Source organism: Arvicola amphibius, chromosome 17 (genome assembly GCF_903992535.2).
Source record: "Arvicola amphibius chromosome 17, mArvAmp1.2, whole genome shotgun sequence".
Taxonomy (NCBI): Eukaryota; Metazoa; Chordata; class Mammalia; order Rodentia; family Cricetidae; genus Arvicola; species Arvicola amphibius.
Genome location: NC_052063.2, coordinates 5,451,780 through 5,475,543, shown reverse-complemented (window position 1 = coordinate 5,475,543; position 23,764 = coordinate 5,451,780). Strand labels below are relative to the sequence as shown.

The 23,764-nt window shown below is 43.1% G+C and overlaps 1 protein-coding gene across 1 annotated transcript in view; it reads left to right on the top strand.

The window, feature by feature from the left end:
- Window positions 1-23,764, top strand: part of Ano4 (anoctamin 4) — a 150,037-nt gene that overhangs the window by 90,087 nt on the left and 36,186 nt on the right. Inside the window, exons 10-16 of the mRNA XM_042054263.1 lie at window positions 1,718-1,773; window positions 3,851-3,972; window positions 6,050-6,184; window positions 7,205-7,301; window positions 12,258-12,318; window positions 20,214-20,296; window positions 22,684-22,824. Coding sequence (XP_041910197.1) covers window positions 1,718-1,773; window positions 3,851-3,972; window positions 6,050-6,184; window positions 7,205-7,301; window positions 12,258-12,318; window positions 20,214-20,296; window positions 22,684-22,824 — 695 coding nt within the window. The remainder of the gene's footprint in view (window positions 1-1,717; window positions 1,774-3,850; window positions 3,973-6,049; window positions 6,185-7,204; window positions 7,302-12,257; window positions 12,319-20,213; window positions 20,297-22,683; window positions 22,825-23,764) is intronic.

The window sequence follows — 23,764 nt, the reverse complement described above, 5'->3', positions numbered from 1 at the left end:
GAAGAACAGGGGGAACGTAATTGCAAACCATGGTTCTGATGAGGGGCTGGTAGCCCAAGTGTCTAAGAAACATGTTCAATAGCAAAGGCATAGCATATAACTTGATTTAAAAATGAGCAAAGAACTTTAAGAGATGCTTTTGCACAGGAAATAGCCACCTGGACAGGTGGTATGTGAAAAGATGTTCGACATCATCAGTCTCAGAAAAATGCAAGTCAGAACCTGAAAGATAGGACACTTCATACCCCCTGGAATAGCTGTTGCCTAAAGAGCAAGAATGGGGCTGGTGGGAGCGAGGAGAGCCCGGAAGGCTTGCGCACTGCCGGTAGGAACGGAAACGGTGTAGTCACTATGGAAAACAAGACAGAGGCTTCTCAAGGCATTGGAACTCAACTGCCATATACCCCAGCAATCCTACTTTGGGGTGCACATCCAAATCAATCAGTATGGTGAAAGGAACTTGCACAAACGATCCTGTGTTCATCCAGCATCTTCAGAACAGTCCAGAGATGGAGACAGCCTAAGTGTGAATAAATACAGCGTGACAAATGCGTAGAATGGAAATGGAGTCTACCATCTTGAAAAGCTTTAGGATGACATGGGTGAACTCGGAGGACTTAGCCAAACACAGAAAGACAAACGCTCCATAATCTTACTTACATGTGGACTATTGCACGATCAGACGTTAGGGACCTGATGGGCACTCTGGTGGTGATGCATATATTAATTAAGTTGACTGTGGTAGTTGTGACACAGTGTACACTTTATATACCATGATATCTCTGATCATGAGAAACTTCATGTTTTTAATTAATAAAACCTTGCTTTCCCAGCCCTTGATCCCCATGCTGCTGTATAAGAAAGGTTTCTTTTGCTCCTCATCAGGACCTTGGGAGCTCAGTCCAGTGCTCCTATGTGGGGCTCTGTCATTTTCTCCATCCAACACCAGGTGAAGGTTCTATGGTGATATGCAAGATATTCATGAGTATGGCAATAGGATCTGGACATTTCTGGCACTCTCTCCTCAGCTGCCCAAGGAACTAGCTGGGGGCGTCTTCCTGGACACCTGGGAACCCCTCTAGAGTCAAGTCTCTGCCAACCCTAGAATGGCTCCCTTAATTAAGATATATAATTCCTTGTTCCCATATCCACCCTTCCTATATCCCAACCATCCTATTCCCCCAAGCTCTTCCCTTCCTCCACTTCACACTTTTCTCTCCCCATCCCCCCTTCCCCCCCACCCCCAAGTTCCCATTTTTTGTCCGGCAATCTTGTCCACTTCCAATATCCAGGAGGATAACTATATGTTTTTCTTTGGATTCACCTTCTTATTTAGCTTCTCTAGGATTTTTTACGAATTATAGGCTCGATGTCCTTTATTTATGGCTAGAAACCAATTATGAGTGAGTACATCCCATGTTCATCTTTTTGGGCCTGGGTTACCTCACTCAGAGGGAGGAAGTGGGGGTATGGGTGGAAGGGAGGGGAGGGAAGGGGGAGGAAGAGGGGAGGAGATGGAAATTTTTTATAAAAAAAAATAAAGAATTAAAAAAAAAAGAAAGGTTTCTTTCTTAGCTGTAGGTACCTGAACCAGTTTCACTCGTTACTGAAAACCTAGGCTGTGTTTTCCAGGAAGCGTTACTCTGCCTTTACTTAGTCTTGATCACCGACGATTCCAGCTCAGTGTTCACTGAAATGGGCTTCCTTGTTGCTTCAGGTCTGAACCGCTTGCTGACCAATGGCTCCTATGAGGCTGCCTTTCCGCTGCACGAGGTATTGTGTCTCCTTTCCTTACCTCCCTTCAATAACTTCTTGTTACTAAAATTAGCTCCTAGGAATAGTCTTTAATTTGTTGATAAGGCAGCATTCAGAATTGTCCTAACTTGTTTAGTAAGTAATTAGGGAGAGTCTTCTTGCATCCTTCCACCTCTCCCTCGGCATCAATTTATTTCTCTCTTTTTATGTAACTGAAAGAACATTTAAATCAAGAGTCACTCAGCATGAATCCAGAGAAACAGCTTGAAGACTCTAAGTCATGCAATTAAAAAGGCATTGGAAGGAAGTACCAAGGGAGGATAAATGTTCCTGAACTATATAGACTTTGCAATAAATACATTTATAGCTATTTTTGAAAGAATGAGAGCAAACTACTTTGCAAAGTATCAGATAAGCAGATGTAATGAACAGAAATTAATAATATTGTATTTGTTATTGTAAGATGGGTAAGTGTTGACAGTGTGTTTGCTTAGTATTACATAGGACTTTAATAAATCATTTGTAATGGCTTTCCTAAGTATAACTGTGATGGTCCTTCCCTTGAATTTCCTAATGGATCTTGGATTGTTTAACCCAGGATCTATCCCTAAGTTTACAGGAATATAACCTTCATGGTCATTGAGAAATTGTCATTCCATAAATGGGGCTGAACTCAGACTGTGGGTCACTGTATGCATATAGACAAACACCACATCTTCTGCCCTCTCGAGCCTGACAGACCAGTGGGGAATTGGGGGGACATTTACCAACATACTTTGGAGGCTGCCGAATGAATGACAAGTTTCTCCCAAACATATATTGTTTCTGACACGTTAAATTTCTTTAACAAGTTGATTTTTAACATCCGGGGTATATCAAAGGTTTGCCATAATTTGGTTATTAAACAAACTAGAAGCCATAATCTGTGATCTTCTTCACAACTTGCCAGGAGACGTTGACGGAATGGCAAGCCAAAGTTTTGCTACAATGGTTTTCTGGAGGCACGGGCTCCTGATTCTGGTCATTACTATTCACCCAAAGCATCCGTCGCTTCCTGTGGTTCTTAGCATTGCCAGTGGCACTGTGTACCCCCACCCATGTCCCAACTCCGTGCCTGTGCATGGCCGGGGGTGAGCAGGCATGAGAGTGCGTGAAGAGATGTAGCTAGTCAGCCCTGCTGTCACCATAGTCCTCCCCTGCACTTTTCAGTCTTAGCACAGTCCTGGCTCTCTGGGAAGAGAACTGACAGATCACAGTAATGGAGCCATGGTTCTTTTGCCTTTCAACTGAACTTGATGAACGCTATCTCACCTCAAAATAACCTTCAGAAGCTGAGTGAGAAGCTATTGCTACCTTTGTTAGAGAGAGGCTGACCCTCCCCTAGGTCACACACTGGATTGGCGGTTAAAGCTGAAACAATCCCGCTTAGGCCCAGCACAGTTCTATTAAGGAAGGATTTCGAGGCTACTGTGAATTGGTTTCCCTCCAGAGGTATCCTTTTCTGTTTGTGAAACTGGCATTACCATGAACGTCTGGCCTCACATCTGTGGAGAGGTTGCATGGAGCTTTGAATTATTAGGATCCAAAGGTGGTGTCCAGCTTTTACATTCTAGGATTTCCATGTTTGTGAGTCGACATGACAAGACCACAGTTGTGGCCTCTTATTGAACCTCATCAGGAAAGAAGCGGAGTACCATCTAAACAGCCCTGGCCATGGCTTCTGAGCCGGACTGTCTGTTCTGACCGTGGAAGAAGCACATTGAGGTGGATAGTATCAGTTTCCTGATGAATTAGCAAAGTAGGGCTCAGACTTGAGGAGGTTTGTGCATGATCTCCTGGTGAGGAAGCAGCAGAACTGAGCCTGGGCATTGCCCCCCGCCCCCCCCCCCCCGATTCTCACAAGCACATGCTCCTTGCTTGCTGACCTGGGCAGCAAGACCAATCCAAAGTAACGGAGTAAAGAGGAAGTGCCTCCCCATCCTAGAGAGCGAGCTGCTGTCGCCCCCTCTTATCACTGCTACCTGAAGACACGGGTGTCACTGTCTGGTTCCTCGTGGCTGTGTGTCACTCACCAGCAGTGCTGTTCTTATCCCAGGGAAGTTACAGAAGTAAAAACTCCATTAAAACCCACGGAGCAGTGAACCACCGACATCTCCTCTATGAGTGCTGGGCTTCCTGGGGCGTGTGGTATAAATACCAGCCTTTGGATCTTGTAAGGTAAGTGTTTAACTCACTGCACATATAAACAGAGCACTAATGAGGGCATACTGACACCTGGAGGAAATTTACTTGAGGAATGACCCATTCAGCTCATGCTCTGACTTGGTTTTTCCGGGGGATAACCTCTCAGAGGACGTTGGCTGTTCTTGGTAAACCCCCACCCTCACTCTGTTGAGGGTGATGCTTCTACCAAATGGACCTCAGGGAGAGGCCATGGAAGGGGCAGCGGTGATGGGTTAGGCCTCCCACAAGACTCCTGAGGAGGAGGTCACCCTGTAGAGAGGGAATATGATTAAATATATTAGTGATGATCTAGAATATTAGTTCCCAGAGTTGACTGGCTCTGATCCAAAAATCTAAAATTGCTTCTCTAATCCTAACTTTCTGATCACTGATATGACATGACAAGGGGAACATTCCATGCCCGATCCCCTGTGATAGGCCAAGCAATACAGAGGCAGAGTAAACATACATGACTACAGATAGAAAAGAAAAATGTGTTTAGACGTAGGTCCTTTCCTAAAGATGCCTCACTATGTGCAAATATTTCAAAATTCAAGAACTGCAGGTTTAAAATGAAACACTGCTGATTGCAAGCATTTAGGGAAACAATTATTCAATGACTGATGCAAATATACAGACAAGGAACTCTTATTCCAAGGTGTTTTGAGATTAATTTATTCTAATCTTATTCTAATAATATTTAAAGACTGTTTTAATTTGTAGGTACAAATGAATCAGCTGTAAGCTTGTGAGAACGGTGTATTTATAATTTTGTTGTTGCTTTCTATTGTCTAGACCTGTCCAAAGTGTTGTGGCAGTATTGTGCAATACCAGCTCATTATTTATTTAAAGACTATTTTTTTAAGGTTGAGTGATAGCAACCCACAACCATGAATTCCTCGAGCCATATCTAATTCTTTAGACTAGCTAGATAGGTTCATTTACATTGGGGCCCTATAAAAAAAACAATAACCATATAATAAAAAACATATAAACTCAGAAAGGAATAATGAAAAGATAACTCAATTTATATTCCATCTCCCCAAGTAGTTGTTCTTCCTACCACAGTCACTGCTTCCTGTTCAGCGTAGATCAAGCAATTGATAAATTACACCCCCTTCTCTGTGGGTCCCAAATGATGACACAGATGACCCATGTGAGGGAAAAGTACTTCTAGAGATGGGATCATTTTCCTTTGACCAGATGCAGTGGTGGTAAACAAGGGAGCAGAGGAGGAAATAAAAGCCAGTTTTCTTTGCAGTCTCTGCCCCTTTAATTACCCAATTACACTGATGAGAAATTAGGGAGCCTTGCTAGAGTAAACCAGCTCCATGAGAACGGCGTTATGATTGGAGTTTTATAGCCAGTCCACAGTCTCTGGAGTTGAGAAACTCAGTTTCCTGAGTGGGAAAAAGGCCCTGAGTATTGGAAACAAGTAGAAAAAAATTACCAGGCTGTGAGTAATTAGATAAAATGTGTGAGAGAATTTATAAGATTGGTAACAGTTCAGATGAATGGAAAGACTGAATGTGGGGTCAGGGTGTCCACATAAGTGAGGCGGAGCTGGTGGCTGGTGGCCTTGACTTTGTCTACCACGACTTGAGTAGAATGAATCATGGAGCATCTGGAGAACATCTGTCTTGAATTTTACTCATCCCGTAGATGCTGCTTTCTCTTTATCTCTTGGTTCTGGCCGCGTTCTCACATCCTCAGGCCTCTCCTGCCACTTAGGCTGCCCTTGTTCGTTATCTTCTTGGTTGGCAAGGATAGACGTCCCTTTCCTGGCTCCCTTCCCCGCTTTGACTCCTCCCAGTCCATTCTGTATTTTCAGAGTAAACTGGTATATAGCAATGTCCTTTTAGGGGCGGGGTAATTCTACTCCCTTGGTATAAAGTAATGTAGGAGTGTGTTCACCTCAGAGCTTTGGGTTGACCAGATAGCTGTTTCTTCCCTTAGTTTTCCTCGTCTGTTTGCTCAGGAAAATCACTGCTAAGTGACTTACCTGAGCCAAATGTTATAACCCTGAACTTCACACATCACTGTGGTTTCAAGGTTTTTGTGTCCCAAACAGGCGGTATTTTGGAGAGAAGATCGGGCTGTACTTTGCCTGGCTTGGCTGGTACACAGGCATGCTCTTCCCCGCAGCCTTCATCGGGTTGTTTGTCTTCCTGTATGGAGTCACCACTCTGGATCACTGCCAAGTCAGGTACGGGAAACCCATGGGGAAGCTTGCTTTGGCAGTTTGCACTTTGAGGTGGCGTAGTTTCTCACTTCTTTCTCAGTCTCTGGTGGGAATGTGAAAAGCTTCTCTAGGTCCCCTATGTCCCTTGTCCTCACAGCTTTGGTCCTTTGCTACCATGAAAGTGGAAGTTACAACTCCAGACAGATGTATGAGCAGTCACACACCCATGGACAGCTCAGTCCATCCAGCAGCTACCAGTCGTTCCCTTTCTGAGTCTTTCCCTGTCTTAAGGCTGGGACCTGCTGGTGCGGAATAGAAGCTTGCAATTCTTTTTTTCATGAATTCTCTGTTTCTACAAGGAATCTCTCTGTTCCTAAACAATGAAGACCCTTCGCCAGATTGGTAATGCCCATTGAGTGATCATTTCCTAGATGGCAATCAGTCCCTTGGTTTCCTCAGCAGAATATGGCTTCAGATATTCATAGACATTTTATTGCAGAACTAGACTGCAGTGATCTTAAACAATAATCTTCCTTTTAAGAATGAGTGATTTTTTTTGCCTCCTGCCTACAGAAATATTTTACTTTCTGTGACATTTTTAATAATACTCAATTTTCTCCAAGGATTAAAATCTTTAGTTATTCCTCCAGTTTATTGATTTTTTTTCATGCACATAGAAACAAAGGCAAGCTTTTGGAGGATCTTTCTGTTTTCATAATTCAATATGAAATTGCTTCCCATGGTAAAATGTGTAAAGGACTCTTTTGGTACAGTTTAGGGTATAAACAATGTATTTCCCCAAGTTTAATATATTAGTATGTAAATAAAGCTTATTTATAAGCAATGTGATAGTAACCTTTTAATCACAATATTAATACATGCAGGGGCTGTTTATATTAATATCAGAAAAGACTGAGAAGCTTCTGGGGGCATAAAATGAGTGTATTGAGTCTTATTTATGGGTTGGATGCTCTAGCAATATTTCAGAGGAAGAACAGAATTCTGTGTCATCAAGAGGCCGTCCTCCTCTGTTCTCTTTTTCAGTAAAGAAGTCTGCCAAGCGACCGATATCATCATGTGTCCTGTATGTGACAAATATTGTCCCTTCATGAGGCTGTCAGACAGCTGTGTCTACGCCAAGGTAAGTCTCAACAGGCGACATTGTAGGCGGGATAGAATTTAATATAGGCTTTCCTGCGGAACACTGGGTAGCTGTACGCCTCTGGTATTTCCCACATTTGAACCCCACATTGTGCTGTATGATGGGAATTGTAAGCACTCAGCATTCCATTGCAAATAACCTTTTCAATGCAGTGTGTCTAAAAGATGCATCTCCAGGCACCAGCCAGAGATGCTGCACCGTGGCCTAATGCACCTTGTTGGAGTCAGGGGAAGTTCAGTCTGTGCTTTTGTTGTTCTTTGTGTGGTTTGTATTTATTGCTGGTTACATGTGGGGCCCAGGTCTCTCATGGCATAAATTCTGGTGAGCATCAATATGTTCTGTGTCGTTTTGTTCTTGTGACCCAGCAGATTTTATTTTTACACATGATCTTAGTCAAAAGGCTGGGAAGCAAGGGATTCTGTCTTTTACATATTAAAAGATTACTCCCAGATTAAACACTGTCTTAATTTCTTTCCCTGCTGCTGTGACAAAATTCTCTGACAAAAAGCACTTATCAGGGGAAGAGATGATTTTTGGCTCATGATTGCAAGGTGGCATCCAGCATGGCCAGGAAGACATGGTGGCAGGAGCAGGAAGCACGCTGCAGCTGCAGTCAGGAAGCATGGGAGGATGAGTCTCTGTGTAGCCAGCTTCCTCTTGCTTATACAGTACAAGACCCAAGCCCAGGGAACGGGGCTGCCCACGTTCAGGATACAGTTCTCCACATCAGTTATCCAATCAAGATAATCCCTCACAGGCTTGGCCTGGCCAGAGGCCTGTTGTCTTCTAACGGATTCCAGATCCTGTCAAATTGACCACTCAGTATTACCCATCATAGATGTACGGCTTTTACCAGACTGCCGAAGAGATCCATAGCAGAGGAAATAGCCAAGACCCCTGCTCTGGACATCCCGTGACTAAGCGGGAACCTAGCACCCATGCATAATTCTTGAAGACCTTTGCTCCATGCAGGTTCTGAGTTTGACTCTCCTCCTCTTCCACGTGTTTGCCAAGAGCAAGTTGTTTAAACTCTATGGTCCTGAGACTCTTTTCATCTACAAAACGGATATGCCAAACAGTAAGATCTTAGTTAGAAAGATGGCTCAGCGGCTAAGAGCATTTGCTGCTCTTCCAGAGGGCTTGGATTCAATTCCCAGCACCCACATGGCAGCTCACAAGTGTCTGTAACTCCAGTTCCTGGGGATCTGGCATCCTCACCCAGGCATAAAGGCAGGCAAAACATCAATGCACATAAAAATTACAAGAAAAAAAAATAAAAACAACTTTAGTTTGCCTTTAAAAAAAACAAACAAACCAAAAAACAGTAAAATTTTCAGTAAATAATAGTTGTGGCTATTTAACTTTCTTTATTATTATTGCCATTAATCAAATCCAGCTCAGCTACCTGCCCATTGACCCTGCACAGGTGTTGCCTTTCTGGGACTAAGCTGGTCATTCTTAAACAGAGTTAAGTGCCAGTCCTTTCTGCCCCATTCCATGACACACCCTGCTAAGTGAAGAGTGCTTTGAAAAAAAAACACTTAGGACACAACACTGTGATTTCTGTTGTGTGCAATCGCATGCCCGTTTCTCATGGTATGTCCTACTTTTAAAAAAAAAAAGATACATTTATGAAATTCCTAGAGGATTTTTTTAACTTCAGGGCAGTATCATAATTTCAAACAAAAGCTAGAGTTCAGGTCAGGTCGAGGTAGGCTTTCCTAAGATCCGCCGCCTACATGTTTGCCTAGATTCTGGCTATAAAAGGGGTTGGCAGATTTTATCACGCATCTGTGATGACAGCAGCCTGCATCTGTCTAATGACTCTGTTGGCTTTGTCCCGTTTTGTTCACTTAGGACAAGAGAACTTAATAGGCAGCCCATGGCCCACCCATCCATAATGGCTACAGCCCTGCAGGTGCTGAGTTGTATGGGCGGAGCCCAAGCTGCAGCAGTCAGCTGGGAGTCTAAAAAGATCTGGGCTCTGAGCCTATGTCGCAAGAGACCGGAGAAGATGCAGCGCCTGTCCCTATCTTTAGAGGACCCTTAGACTGAGGCTGTAGGGGACAGATGAAGCAGAGCAACCTGGGGAATGTATAGTTCAGAAATCAAGAACTCTGCCAGCAGTGCGATTTTGTTGAAAAGTCGTGAGATGATTTGTGTTTCCAAAGCCTGCTTTTGGACACCATCAGATTTTTACGGTTTCGTCTTTGTTTGGTGTCCCGTGTGTTTGTGGCTTATAAAAGGACTTCTAATGTGAAGAGTTGCTTGGGTAAAACTCCCTTTCTAGGAATTCCTTCATAATTCCTCCCAGTAACCATTGAGAATAGTTCGGAGGACTCAGATTCCTTAAGAGCTTCTGTTGGCAGTAATTCTGTCAGAAATCTGAAATAACCCTGATTGCAATGTTAGGTTACTTCCATAATTGCTGGGTAGCATTGTTATTTCCAGTCTGCATGTCAATTTCAAGACAGGTGTTGTTATTACCATTGAACTCGGAAAGCTAAAACCTGTTCATCCTTACCCATAGGGCAGTAAGCCTGATGACCATGGGCCTTATTTTACCAGAACACACAACACTTCTTCTTTACCACCAGGACCTACTGAACTGTGTGATGTTTAGACTGAATTTTGCATTCGGTCTTCCCTAAAACTTCAGACTAGAGTCAAGAATGACAGAATCCGAGTTCAACAGGCTTCCTCTGGAGGCACTTGTTAGAAACTTCTGTCAGGAGTTTGTAGGTCTTGTATCTAGAGAGTAGATCCAACCCAGGCAGCAGCTGCTCTGCTCATTCATTTGATGATACAGTACCCTTGCCCTTGGCAAGCACAAGAGTCTGAAATCTACCTCCAACTGACCTAAGCAGGGAGATGCTGACAAACTTATTGTTTTCTGGGGAAAAAAATTAACAACAACAGCAAAAATAAATTTACAAAGTAACTCCCAGCTAAAACTGGCACCCTCCAGATCCCCGGTGTCTTTCCAATACACTTGTGCACACTGTCATTCTACAGACAGGTTCACTTCCTGTGATGGGAAGACGCTGTGCTCCAGGCTTCTGTCTTCTCCCTTTTTCCCTAAGGATCCTGTTTGTGCTTATTTTAAATTCTTGGCCTTTGCCCTGGGGATAAAACAGTGGCAGTGCATTTGCCTGGCCTGTAGGAGGCTCTGGGCTTCATCCCCATCACTGAAAAACCGTTGCAGTTTTTGTTCTGTTGTTGTAGAGTCTGTGCTCCTGCAGAAAGTTTCTGCTGGGCCAGGGAGATAGGTGAGGAGGTAAAGCACTTGCCAGTGCGAGGACCTCAGCTCCCTAGGGCCACATAAAGCCAGGTGGATGTGACACCCTGCCTGTAATCCCAGCATGTCAGAGACAGAGACTGGGAATCCCCTAAATGAGCTATGTTAGCTGGGCCAGAAACTCTGGGCTTGACTGAGAGACCCACCTCAATATATAATGTGAAGAATAATCAAGGAAGACCCCTGGGATTGATCTTAGGCCCTCACACATACATGCAACATGTAAATGCACACTCACGCATGCCCACACATACACACGCCCCACACAGATCGGTTTGGGACCACCACCAGTGTCCCTTGGAATATCTTGAGGTCTTTGTTTGTATTTGGAGCCTGTTCTCTTGCTTTTATTTGGTGGGACTTGGCCAAGGGGACCATCAGATGAGTTAGACTAGCATTTTGCTAGGAACCAGAAGTCCTTTTCTTGCCTGTTCTGACTGAGGCTCATAACCATGCAGAAAGCTGTCTCCTCAAATGTTGATATATCCTGTCCCAAGAAAGCACTCTTCTGGGTCCTACTGATCCATGTACTCCTTGGAAGCAGCATGAGAGACATCTGTTGTGTGGGTGGGAATGACCTGGGCAGCCCAGAATGACAGCCACAATTCCACCGAGAACCTCCCCTCATGTTACCAGCTAGCACGTTCACCAGATACTCAGATACAGAGCCTGGACCCACCGTCTACTCCTAGAACTGTTAGGATTATGTGGTACTGGGTGGCCAGCGTTCCATCCGACAGAGGAAAGGAATGGGATTGAGATGCTGGCGTCACAGTTAGTGTTTGGATGCCGCCCGTCTCTCCTACATTCAAAGAAAGAGAGAGCATAAGCTTTTGGAAAAATACAAAATCGCTGACACTATGATACGGCAAGAAAACACCTGTCGGTGGGCATATTCCCCAGGAACAGTAAAGTATCCTTTGCTAGGGAAACATACCCCAAAAGCTACGCTTTCTGTATCCATCAGTCATAAGTTTGCCATGGACTTTGGTGGGATTTCGACTGGAGGTGGAAACAAGTGTGGCCGTTTGGCAGTAAGAGTCGAACTTTAGATGGCATTCTGGTGAAAAGGTAGCGTTAACTGTCTTGGGGTTATAGGAAGTGCGTGAGCAAATGCAGTGACTGCCTCAGGCTCTCCTGAGTGTGAGAGTGAACTCCGTAACAGTTCTTGTCTCTTGCATCTATGATGCTGAAATACAAAGTAACCCACAGAATGTTTGCTCGAAACTATAGGAGCCAAATAGCTTTGTTTTTGAAATGAACAAATGAGACATTAGAAACAGTGTTTGGGGAGTTAAGAGCCTATCAGTCAATAGCAAAAGCACCTTCCTATTCCTAAATATAGTTATATCCAAATCTATATAGATGTGTAAGAGTTTTTAAGGCATGCAAAGTGGAATTCTAAGAAGCGCTGTTGGGGTTGCATGATCCCGAGGTAAAGGGAACACGCTCTTTTCCCCGTGTCTGAATGTCACAGTCAGAAGACACCCACCCCCTTCTTACTCATTGTCAGGGGGAATATTCACCAAAGAGCCCTTACAGAGCTCACCGCATCACCATGACTACCTTCATGCCCCTCTAAAAAGAGCAGCGTGTTGTTCCTGAGAAACCAGCTGAATGGATTCTGTCATTTCCAGGTGACCCACCTTTTTGACAACGGAGCTACTGTGTTCTTTGCTGTGTTCATGGCCGTCTGGGGTAAGTGAAGAACAGCTGTAGAGTAGTCTCCTGGTGTCAGTCAGGAAGAATTCAATACAAACCTCTCATATCCACTTCACTATTTCTCCAATTTCAGGTCCCCATTGCTAGATCTTTTGAGTGAGATAAGTTTTATCCTCCTACAACTGAACCCCTGAGGTTATACCAAAGTGAGATTTTGGTACAATGCCCTTTGTCTGGATGGTAGAATTTGTCACCTCTTCCCTAATAATGCTACTGTTGTCCTGTCCTGTGAAGGACAAATCAGTTTCATTGATGGTCCTGTTGCCTGGCTTGACTGCTTGGTGATGGAGCATGGAGTTGACAGCTCTGGGCTTTGGAATATATGCAATATGAGTCTGATAGATTGTCAATAAGACATTTTGGGCACAGAGGAACATTTTAGGGTGACTCTAGGCAAAGAAAACCTTGGGTAATTCACGCTCTAAATTGCTTCATCTTGATGGACAACTTATTGCTTAAGTCCTATGTTATTCCCAGAAGTGTGCTGGTTTGAGCAAGAATCTACCATCCCAGGTATTTCTTTGCATAAAGGCATGTCTTTTGCAGTGATCTAGGACAGCCAAAAATAATGTTATACTAGTAGTATATGGTTATTGCTACACACTGTTATAGTCATTGTATATATCTCATTTAATCCCCACCCCAACCTTCAAGAAAGCCACTATCACTATGCTCATATAATAGCCGAGGAAGCTGAAGTAGATGCCAGCACAAAGCAAAGCCGACAGCTGACGTGGGCAGCCGTAGCTCCTCAGCTTTGGGCTAGGCATGGGTGCCATTTGTAAGCAGCTGCTTTGGCTTTGGAGCTCCCAGCCTTCGGATGACAAACCATAATGTTCATCCTGAACCTCCCCGTTTTGCCGCTTTGGGACGGTGATGTTATGTAGAGGCACATCGCTTCCAAATGGAGCTAATCCTGTCAGGATCATATCTCAGGATTGACGCGTTACAGCCCTGAAGAAAACACACGCACTCTGTTTTCCAAATCATTGCTAAGACACACGCTGATGAGAGCAGAGTGATCTGCGGGACCTTCGGGTAGATGTGCTTATCACCACGTTTGCTTTATTGTTCACTGGCTAAACAATAAGACTCCTTCTGGAGCCAGTGGGTAGCACGGTCCCCGCCCCGGGCTCACATGTTAGTTTTACTGATGTTCCCATGTGTATGGCAGTAGGGCTCCATGACGATCTTCAGGTTACCCCGTGAACCCGGGACTCTCTGGACTAAAGGTATAACGTGGTTCTTTCCTCTGTGCTCCTTTTGTTACAAGGAATGGAGGGATAGGATAATCATGAACTAAATTAGCTTCTCTCCCTAGAGACAAAAGAAGAATCGTTAGGGAAATAGATGTTGGCATAGACCTGTCGGGAAGTAGATTATTTCCCTCTGGTCTTCATTGCTAAGTCCTCTTTTTTTTTTGCCCCTTATTTATTTTTTTTTTATTTTCAATGTTGTCTTAAAACTTACTCCCAGCAAACAAACAATGAGGTGACCACTTGGGCACCATAAGCCCTCCAGTCAAAATGAGAAGATGGTGGATCCTTTGTGCAGAATGAAAGACTTTGTACAATTTTGTAAAGGATTAGCAAAGGAGATCTACCTCATCTTTAATTCATGTTATTGGAACTGGCCTTTTGTTTCTGGAGACTGTCTAATTTCATCTTCTGTGATCTTATTATCTACATGTCCAACAAAAACAATATTGTCCCATAATTAATTAAAAACACATTAACAATTAATTAGGTAAATTAATATTGTATAGACCAAAAAGAAGAGGCGTATAATGACAAGAACCCACTGTGTGTGGATATGTGCATATAGGACAATTTCTCCCTTTCTCATAAACCATCAGAATGAATCACTGTTTCTGTTCTGTAATGGAAAGGACTTAGAGGCCCAGAGAAACTACATGGCTTACTCAAGACTATGCGTAGCTAATAAGACATGGGGTCTGAAGTTTAAGCCAGATATTGTCTGTCCTATTCTAGAGCTGTTTCCACGTCTCCTCCATAGGGCCCACCAATTAAGATCTTGATTAATAGCAGACATTACACTCCCTGTCACAGGACACTGGGTGCTGTTGGCTGATACGATCCCTGGGGAGATACGAACTAATTTCTACTCACCCCAAGTAGGGAACTGACAACAGACCAAAGTTCGGGTACCACCAAAGTCCATCTTGGTGAATCTATGAGTTTTATTGGGGTTATTTACATAAACATGGCTAAGGCATGTGACGCAAAGCTGCATCGCCAGAGCCCACCCACGCATGGGTGACAGCTCACCTGTACTACCTGAAGGTGGCTGCACAGGTTGAAGACTGTCCTCCGTAGCAGTTCAGTTGGTCTGAGCTTTTCCCAGACAGCTCAACTGTTCTGTTTCTTCTGGGTACCTTGGCTAGTCTGAGCATTTTCCTAACAGCTTGGCTCAGAGTCTCAGAGTCTCCCAGGCAACTTGGCTCATCTGTAGTGTCTCTTATTGGTTACATGTTTGGGATAGGAAAGGCCTAGTGAATCTGGTCAGTTTCAGGGACTTCCTAAACCCATGTTTTGTGTACTTTCTCAACTTCCCTGTAGAGTGCTTCTCAACCTGCGGGCTGTGAGCCCTTTGAGATCAAAAGACCCTTTCATAGGAGCCGCCTAAGACACAGATGTTTACGTTAGGATCGTAACAGTAGCAAACAGTTATGCCGTGAAGTAGCAATGAAAATAATTTTATGGCTGGAGTCGCCACAATGTGAGGAACTGTAATAAAGGGTTGCAGCTTTAGGAAAGTTGAGAACCACTGGTGTAGGATGAAATGTTTCACCTTCCTTGTAAACATCCTGTGTCTTAATGAGCTTCCCTCCAAGAGAAAGGAAACCACAGAGGTAGGTAATAAAAACGATGTCTCTACTCTCAAGAGACTCCCAGTACATCGTGAGTTGTTAATTATAGTACAGGTTACAAATAAAGTATGAGTCTAAATACTAATGTGGACAGGAAGAAATAGGGGGACATTATCAATGGTGGTTTGCTGGGGGTGCTGGAACCATGGGAGCTTCTCATCCAACAAAATTCAGCAATTTTCCATGGGCAATTTGACAGCTTACGTCTGTGATGTATAGCGTAGTAACCATCAGCATAATGATGGCGAGACACTTTCTAATCCTGGAGTTTTCTGCTGGCTTTACAGTCAGTCCATTGACACCCTCACCCCTGCTTCCCAGTGCGCCTTTGCCCATACCATATTACATTCAAAGAGAATCAACACACAGTGTTTGGTGTCTGGTTTCTTTCACTGCACTTAAAGCTACTGAGATTCATTTCTGTTCCAGCATAGATCAGTAGTTTGTTCCTTCATAGCTCAGGATCGTGTTTGTCCCACTGCCTGGTTAGACTCGAGTCTGTTTGTATGCTGCCCAGTTAATAGGCACTGGCGCCAGCTCAGGTTTGAACTATCAGGAATGAATGAATTGCTGGCTTTCCCACTTTTTCATGCTTTCCTGAAAGTCTTTGCATTCGTATTTCTTTGGACACATAATTGCAGGTGGTATGACAGGATCCTATGACAAGCGACATACATAGTTGTCATCTTGTCAGCATTCCGTGAAAGTTACCAGCCATGCCACATGCGCACAGGCGCTGAGAATTAATGGTCTTTATAATAGCAGCCATTTTCAAGGATGGACATACAGTACACTGTAGCTCTGATTTGTGTGTTCCCGGTGAGTAGGATGTTGAGCATCTGTTCCTGAACTTTTTTTGTAACCTACATAGTTGTCCAGTGAAGTGTTTGCTCATTGCAAATTGGTTGCTCATTTGTTATTGGGCCATTTGTCTTCTTTCTGTCATGTGAGTTCTTTATTCTGATAGAAGCGTTTTTATGTTTGCAACGGATTCTGTTTCACATTTGCATTTTATTAATTCTTGGATAATTTCATACATGTTTACACTGTACTTGGATCATTTTTATCCCCACTCCTCCCTGTAACTCTTCCAGATCCACCCCACTGCCCCAACCCTCCTCCCAATCTCATGACTTCCTTTTCAGCTCTCATCTTAATTAAAATATGATATCATTATATATTATTACCCCTTCTCTTTCCAACTCCTTCCATATATCTTTGCTCCCCACTCAATTCATGAACTCTTTAATATCTTGTATTTATTCTTTTTATATATTATAATTATTGCTTATATATACATACCAATATATAAATACAACCTGCTAACTCATCAGTGTTACATATGTATTTTTCAGGGCTGATCGCTTGGTATTGGATAACAGATTATTAATAACTCACCCCTGGGGACGGTTCTTTTCTTCTTTCAGCAAGTTAATTGCCTGTAGCTCTTGGTCAAGGAATGGAGCCACATGAGACTTCCCCCTCCCGTGTTAGTATGTATATTGTCATTGTATATTGGCTCAGGTCTTGGTTAGGCTGACATATTGTTGAGGCTTCATGTGTGTAGCTTCCCTGTCGTTTCTAGGAGACACGGTCTCACATTGACTCCCTGGTGCATTGTCTCTTGTGATCATCCTGCCCCTTTCTTTCACCAGGCTCCCTGAGCCTTCAGGGTGGGGATCACATTTGCGATTTTACCAGTTGAGGCTGTGCACCCCTGCAATCGGTTGTTTGTTGCCTTTTGACAAGCTGTAGACCGTTGGTAATGGTCTCCCATTGCTGCAAAGCGGGGCTTCTTTGATTAGGGGTGAGATCTACATTTACGCTTGAAGATTTGACGCTAGGGACCACAGATAAGGGAAACCACGTAGTGTTTGTCTTTCCAAGTCTGGGTTACCTCACATATATATAATACATTCTAACTCCATCCATTTACTGAGATTTTTAATTATTTAATTTTTCTCTACTGCCAAAGAACAGAGTAGTGCATTATGTGTATGTATCACATTCTCGTTACCATTTCGTCAGTTCACGGGCATTTAGGTGTGAAGGCGTAAATCACAAACAGTCCCACACCGGTTTGGAATTATTAAAGAAAAAGAGTCAAACTGGGCCTTTTAAAAACCCATTATATTATCAGTAGGCAAAAAAAGAAAAAGAAATGCAACATTGTATCCTTGCAGATTGTAGGATAAGTGTGGGTTTTCTAGGCCCTCTGGAAGATTAGGGATCTGCATGGAGGACACAAGCAAACCCAGGTTCCCTACAGAACCTACAGAACATCACCCTGGCAACTGTTTCAGGGCAGAACCCAAAAATATTTGGAAAACTTTTAGACTTTCTTTTTCTTTTAGGGTCTTGTCATTTCAATAGAAGCTGTAGTTAAAGTGTAACCTAGTAATTAAAACACAGATGATGAATCAGGACCGACTTCCGGCTCTATCATCTCCTGGCTGCGTGATGTTATAGAGTGCACAGTGGAAATTAAGAGACACTCTAAGGGGAGAGTCTTTCTGCCGAGCATCGCTAGGTGCCTACGCGAGATAGGGCAGCCACTCAGTGGCTCCTTTCTTCCTGCTTGGAGAATTTAGCCATTGGCTGTATTTTCCAAAAAGAAACCCAAATCAGCTTTCATCCACAAACCCCAACACCTAAGTAGGCAGTCTTTGTTTCTGTTCAGATGAAGGACTAGGTTTCTTCTATCAGAGGACTCCACCTTCTCTCTTCATCCTGGAAACCTGAAACGAAAGAGAGCCTGGGGAAGGCATTATCTACTTCTTTCTAAGACTTCAGTCCCAAAGGAAGCCTGTTCTTCATGATCACATGGATTATGGCCTTGTCTGATCTCAATAAATTAACATAATAAGTGGCTTTGGTAGAAATTATAACATCCTGCTGCACATTTATTTGAAGTTGACAAAGACTGTTCTACTTCAGAAAATAATAAAGTGTAGTGTATACCCTCACCATTAATGTCCCTTATGAACTCTGCTCAACTGCATATGATTCTAAGCTAAAGAGTGTTCTGGCTTAATAGCACCTTAGCTGTAATTTTGGTTTTCTTTGCTTTCTTTCTATTTTAAGTAACTTCTGGTCAACTAAATAATATTAGGTATAAAATTCCAGAAATAAGTTATGTTTTAAATTATGCACTGTTCTGAACAGCATAATGAAATCGTACATAGCCCACCTCCGTCTTTCCAGGACCCGGGCTGCTTCGGCCCCCATCCAGGGTATCCACACTGTATATGCTACCCATCTACTAGTTACTCTGAGAAGCCATCTCAGTTGCCAGGTTGAGTGTCAAAGTATGACAGGGCTGGCGTTGGAGTTGCTGTTCTCGGGATGGTCTTAATGAACCCGGAGCTCAAGAATGCCAATGTTGTTCGCGTGTACGTGCCAGAGAAATGTTATAAAATTCTTCCTGAAGTAAAAATGTGGAAATTCTCTGCTTAACAAGAAACAGTGAGTGTGGGGGTTGCTAATATCCGCAATAAGGCCAAATAGTAAACAGCACAGAATACACGCCTTTAGGACCATACATAGTCTCAGGCGTCTGGGGAGGTGTTGCGATGTATGCCCCACAGACAAGAGGTTACTGTATTTGTGTACTAATTTACATATGCCCTACCCCATTCCTACCTGAGCTAAGAGGGAAGATATCTCATTTTTCCTAATGTGTCTTTTAATGTCACAAAAGGATCGCTATTTGGGATTGAGGTTACTGCCTCTGGTGAACCTCAGTGTGGGAAGATTAGGTAATAGTACAAAGTAGGGATGAGCGTAGAAAGGAGGGGGGAATGCAAAACCCTTTTATAAGTAAAATTAATAAAGTTTTAGGTGAATAGCTTGAGAATGTTCTAAGATTCTAAGGGTTATGTCTTCATGCCTTCAGAGTAGAGTCCCAACAGAGGCATGAAACTTACTCCTTTTCCCCATAGTAAAGTGTCTACATCCATTAAGACATGACCACACCATTCCAATACAAAGATCTAACATCTTTCTGTAGCATAAATGGGGGTAATTTCTCTCCTGCGTAAGTGACCATTCCGGTCTGGTGGACCACCCTACGTACGGAGAGCAGTTAAGCAAACACGTTCCCAGCAACAATTCTTCCCTGTGCACAGGGAATATATCTCAGAGAAGAGCTGATAATCCTTCCTGTGAAGCTCATTCAGTCAGTGTGAGGGGAAGTCGTACATTTCACCAGACAAAAGAGAAGCACAGTTAGTTTCAAACTTTGATATTATTTGGAATTAATTGGTGGAAAAAGATGGAAGAGTCACAACTACATGTTCTTCAGTCACACTTCAATATCCTTAGAGCGAAAGGATTTTTATTTTATTTTATGATTTTGAGATAGGGTTCTCTGTGTATCTCTGGCTGTCCTGGACCTCACTATGAACACCAGGTTGGCCTTGAACTCACAGAGATCTGCCTACCTCTGCCTTCTGTGTGCTGGGATCAATGGCATGTACAACTGTGTCTGGCTAGAATATTTATATTAAGTACAAATATATTTGCATATATCTAAATATGGTTAAGATATTTTATACTTTTCTCTGAAGAGAATTTGGTAATAAGAAATTACTGCCCATCCAATGTATGCTGAGGTTTTGGGTTGTTTCACTATTCCTAGATACCTTTTATATTTAAAATATAAATAAATACCATATCAGTAGACAAGATATTGGCAGGAAAATTTCTTGTATTATTTATTCCAAGGACTCTGTCTATGTTAAATCTGCTCTGCCTCGACCTGCAAGCCATCTTAATTTAATTCCATGCAAAATCTCTAATTTTCATTATATTTGGCTCAAGTTTAGTAATTCTCAAGATTTCTCCTGATTAAGTAGCATCGAATTAAAAATTCTAATTTCAAAAATAAAACAACAAAAAGCTCCAAGCCACCGCCATTGTCTGCATTGCCTTCGTTATTCATTTAAACAGTGTTGCTACCTTTGTTCTCCGTTTGTTCCAGCTACCGTTTTCCTGGAATTTTGGAAAAGACGTCGAGCAGTGATTGCTTACGACTGGGATCTGATAGACTGGGAGGAGGAGGAGGTCTGTACCGCTTACCTCAGGATATCTTAACAGCACAAACCCCCATAAAATGAAATCCCTGAGATGTCATCTTCCGCTGAATGATGGAAGTCACCTTATCCCAAAAGTGACTTTAATAAGTGTATTTGAAAGGTGCTTCAAGTTGCATAAAGAAAGTCCCGGTGATATGTCTGTGATCCTAGCATCTGGGAGGTTGAGGCAGGAAGACCTCAAGTCAAGGCCAGCCTGGGTTACATAATGGGATTTTCCCATGAGGCAGGAGGTGGGGGAGTCTGGCATCATTTGGCAATACCACCATCCAAGCCATGTGCTTGGGCTCCATTCTGACATGGTACTGAATGAGAATCCGTGAGGCGAGAGACGCTTCTCCAATAGGCAGAGACACACGGGATTCAGGAGGACCATCCTGACTTATCATCCGTTTTCCTGACTTGAGTAGAAGGCGTTTTTTGTTTATTAGCACTGGGTATTTGAAATAAACCTCACTAGAGAACGGTTTGAGGAAATAAATGTGTCTGTGAACTCAGGACCCACAGCAGCCCCCAGACATGCACAAGTTCAGAGTTACATCAAGGGCCAAGTGCTGAGAAGAAGTGCTTTGGGTAGCCAACTTAGTATGGGTGAATGCAGGGTCATCTGTAGACCAAGCCGCCAACGAGGGCAAGCTCAGCCTCTGGGGACTTAATTTAACTTCCCAACCACCTTGGTCCCCACTCCCCCTTCTAAGTCAGTATATTGTGTTCTTTCCTCATTTGTGCCTAATTCTGGTCCCCTTTTCTCGACCCATTTGTTCATACCATACTCACTTCCCACACCCTTCCGCTGGACCCTGCTTTATCTGGGCCTCACCCATTTTTCCCTAACCCTTGTGTTCTCTTAGCTCTCAGAATCCAAATCACCAGAGCCTTGCTGTGTCTGTGTGCCTGTGAGTCACATAATGTAAAAATTACAGTGTCATTATAGCTACAATGGGCGTTTTCTTTCCTAGAGGACCATGTATGTGTTTCTTTCAATTAACAGAAGGTTTTAGAAGCACAAATTGTGACATTGTTGGCCCTGTGGTTGGCTTGACAAAGGAGATAATTTTGACAGATTTTCTTATTTACATAAATATCCTAGGCTCATTTTTTTTTTTTTGCTTCTTTCATTTTTGTTTTGTTCTGTCTATTTAAGCTATCCACCAAGGAACTTTGATACTTGACACTGGGGTTTGTCAGTAATTCTTACTATTCTGAAAGACAGCCACACTCATGTGTCATCAACATTCTTGAGAAAATGGTCTCCTGGGCGTGGAGGCAATACTCAGGTGGACACGGGTCCATGGGCAGCAGCTCGTCCATCTGTATCCTGAGAAGCTGAGAGCTTGCGGAGCAAACAGAAGCGTCTCTGTCTCTGCATCCTCAAACTTCACTGCCTGAAATAAAGAAAAGGCAGGCTGAGCGTATCTGTAAACATGTCTCCTGCAGAGCACGGCTATTCTCCACCTAGGTCTGCCCTCCATGTGCAGTAACGCGCTTCCATCTCCTTTGCCTTCTGTTTTCATCTGAGCACGCGCTGTCTGCGTGGACTTCGTCTCCAGCCCTTCTCTTCTAGCTCATTTTCCGTCGTTGCCCAGTTCACTCGAGAAGAGCGTGTACTTAATTAACCAGCAACGCTCTAGTACGTTCTCTCTGATTATCTTTCCTAATCCCACAATTGCTTTCTACTTGAAAACTGGTCACACTGGAATAAGGCTCCGCTAAATGAAACAAAAGCCTCAGCTTGGCTTGGGATTGAAGGAGCCTTGATACAGCCACACTTGGAAGGTGTTTAAGCAATTAAGAATACATGTAGCGTCTATTGGTTAAAGGTGCATGAGCTTATTAAATGTAGATTCGCTGTGGATTTCAGTCACCTAAACCTGGGCACACAAAAATAAAAACTGTTTCAGGGTTTATCAAGAAGGCTAGGAATGATACACTGCCAGTCTAAGTCACAAAATAGATGTTGAACATTTGCCTATTCAAAAGACGCCTTCATTCTTCTGTGCACACCATTGCCTGATGATAAAAATGACAATCTCTGGCTGGTCCAAAACACTGAGTATAGAACAGGCGGTCAGTTTTAAACATCACTCCTTCAGGGAGAATTTAGCAAGGTAACAGAAAAATGTAACTATTACTCTAAGTTACATTGGTTTTTTTATGATAATGACTCTTGATCGATGTATTAAGGGTTGTTATTCAAGGAATCAATTTCCAAATGTTTAAGGCTGTGTCTCCAAGCCTACTGCATTGACTGGCTGATTGGTGTGATAGCTACAGATTCCATTTTATGGTGGGGTAAAAAGAACGCTTTTTATTGTGAAATCTCCTCAAAACATACAGGTGTGTCTGCTTGCCTTTCAGGAAGAAATACGCCCCCAGTTTGAAGCCAAGTATTCCAAGAAAGAGCGGATGAACCCCATTTCTGGAAAGCCAGAACCTTACCAAGCATTTACTGATAAATGCAGCAGACTCATCGTTTCTGCATCAGGAATATTCTTCATGGTTTGAAACTTTTTTAAAAAAATCTCTTTAGTTTTTAGACGGTACAAACTTCTAACATAGCAACAGTAATCATGCCAGGTGTTTGCACGATTGTATAAAACGCTTTTACACAGGATGCTATTTAATCCTGATTGATGCATTTGGTGTCGTGAATGACATTGTTATTGCCGTGTGACAGATGAAGCAGCTAAGATTCCAAAAAATTACAGGTTTGCCTAGGGTCATCCCATAAGTGAGTGTTCAGACGCCCACACTAATGTCCTATTCCTCCCTCTTGCCATGTCCCACTGTGCTCTATTGAAATGAGCTAAAAATGTGAGACAGCATATATGGGAACGCTTCCCCAAACCAAGACAGTCTCCTCCTTTAACCCGTGAAGAAATAGAGTTGAAAGAAGCTAATTGCATAGAAAGACCCAAACCCACATCCTTGTTTGGGTACCACTTCTAAGCAATACTGTCACGCTTTACCATCCACACACACACGTGTGTACTTACTGCCTTATTTCTCATATAAGATCTAGATACGTAGTTTAGGTTTTCCTGTTCTACAGCCACGGACCCTAAAGCCCAGGAAGCTGAAGCTGTGCAGAAGTCACACTAGTGCCTAGTAGCACAGCTAGAACTCGGCCCTGTCCTCTGGCTCTAAATCCAGAGGCTTGTCCTGCCTTCATAGCCCTGCCATGTATGACATTCAGTGCAGACTTCATCTGTCTCCCGATCATTAGCACCACGACTCAGATACTTGTTTAACTATTACTATGTTCCTAGCATCCTTTCCAGTCCTAGCCAAGGTTCGTGCTACAGTTTTTTGTGTGTATTTCACACCAGAAGTGACCAGAAATGAAGTTTATACAAAAAACATTGTAAGGAAAGGAATCTGCAAATCACTGGATATTTACTTCAGGCATTGGATTTAAACCCCAGCTTTAGGTAATTAA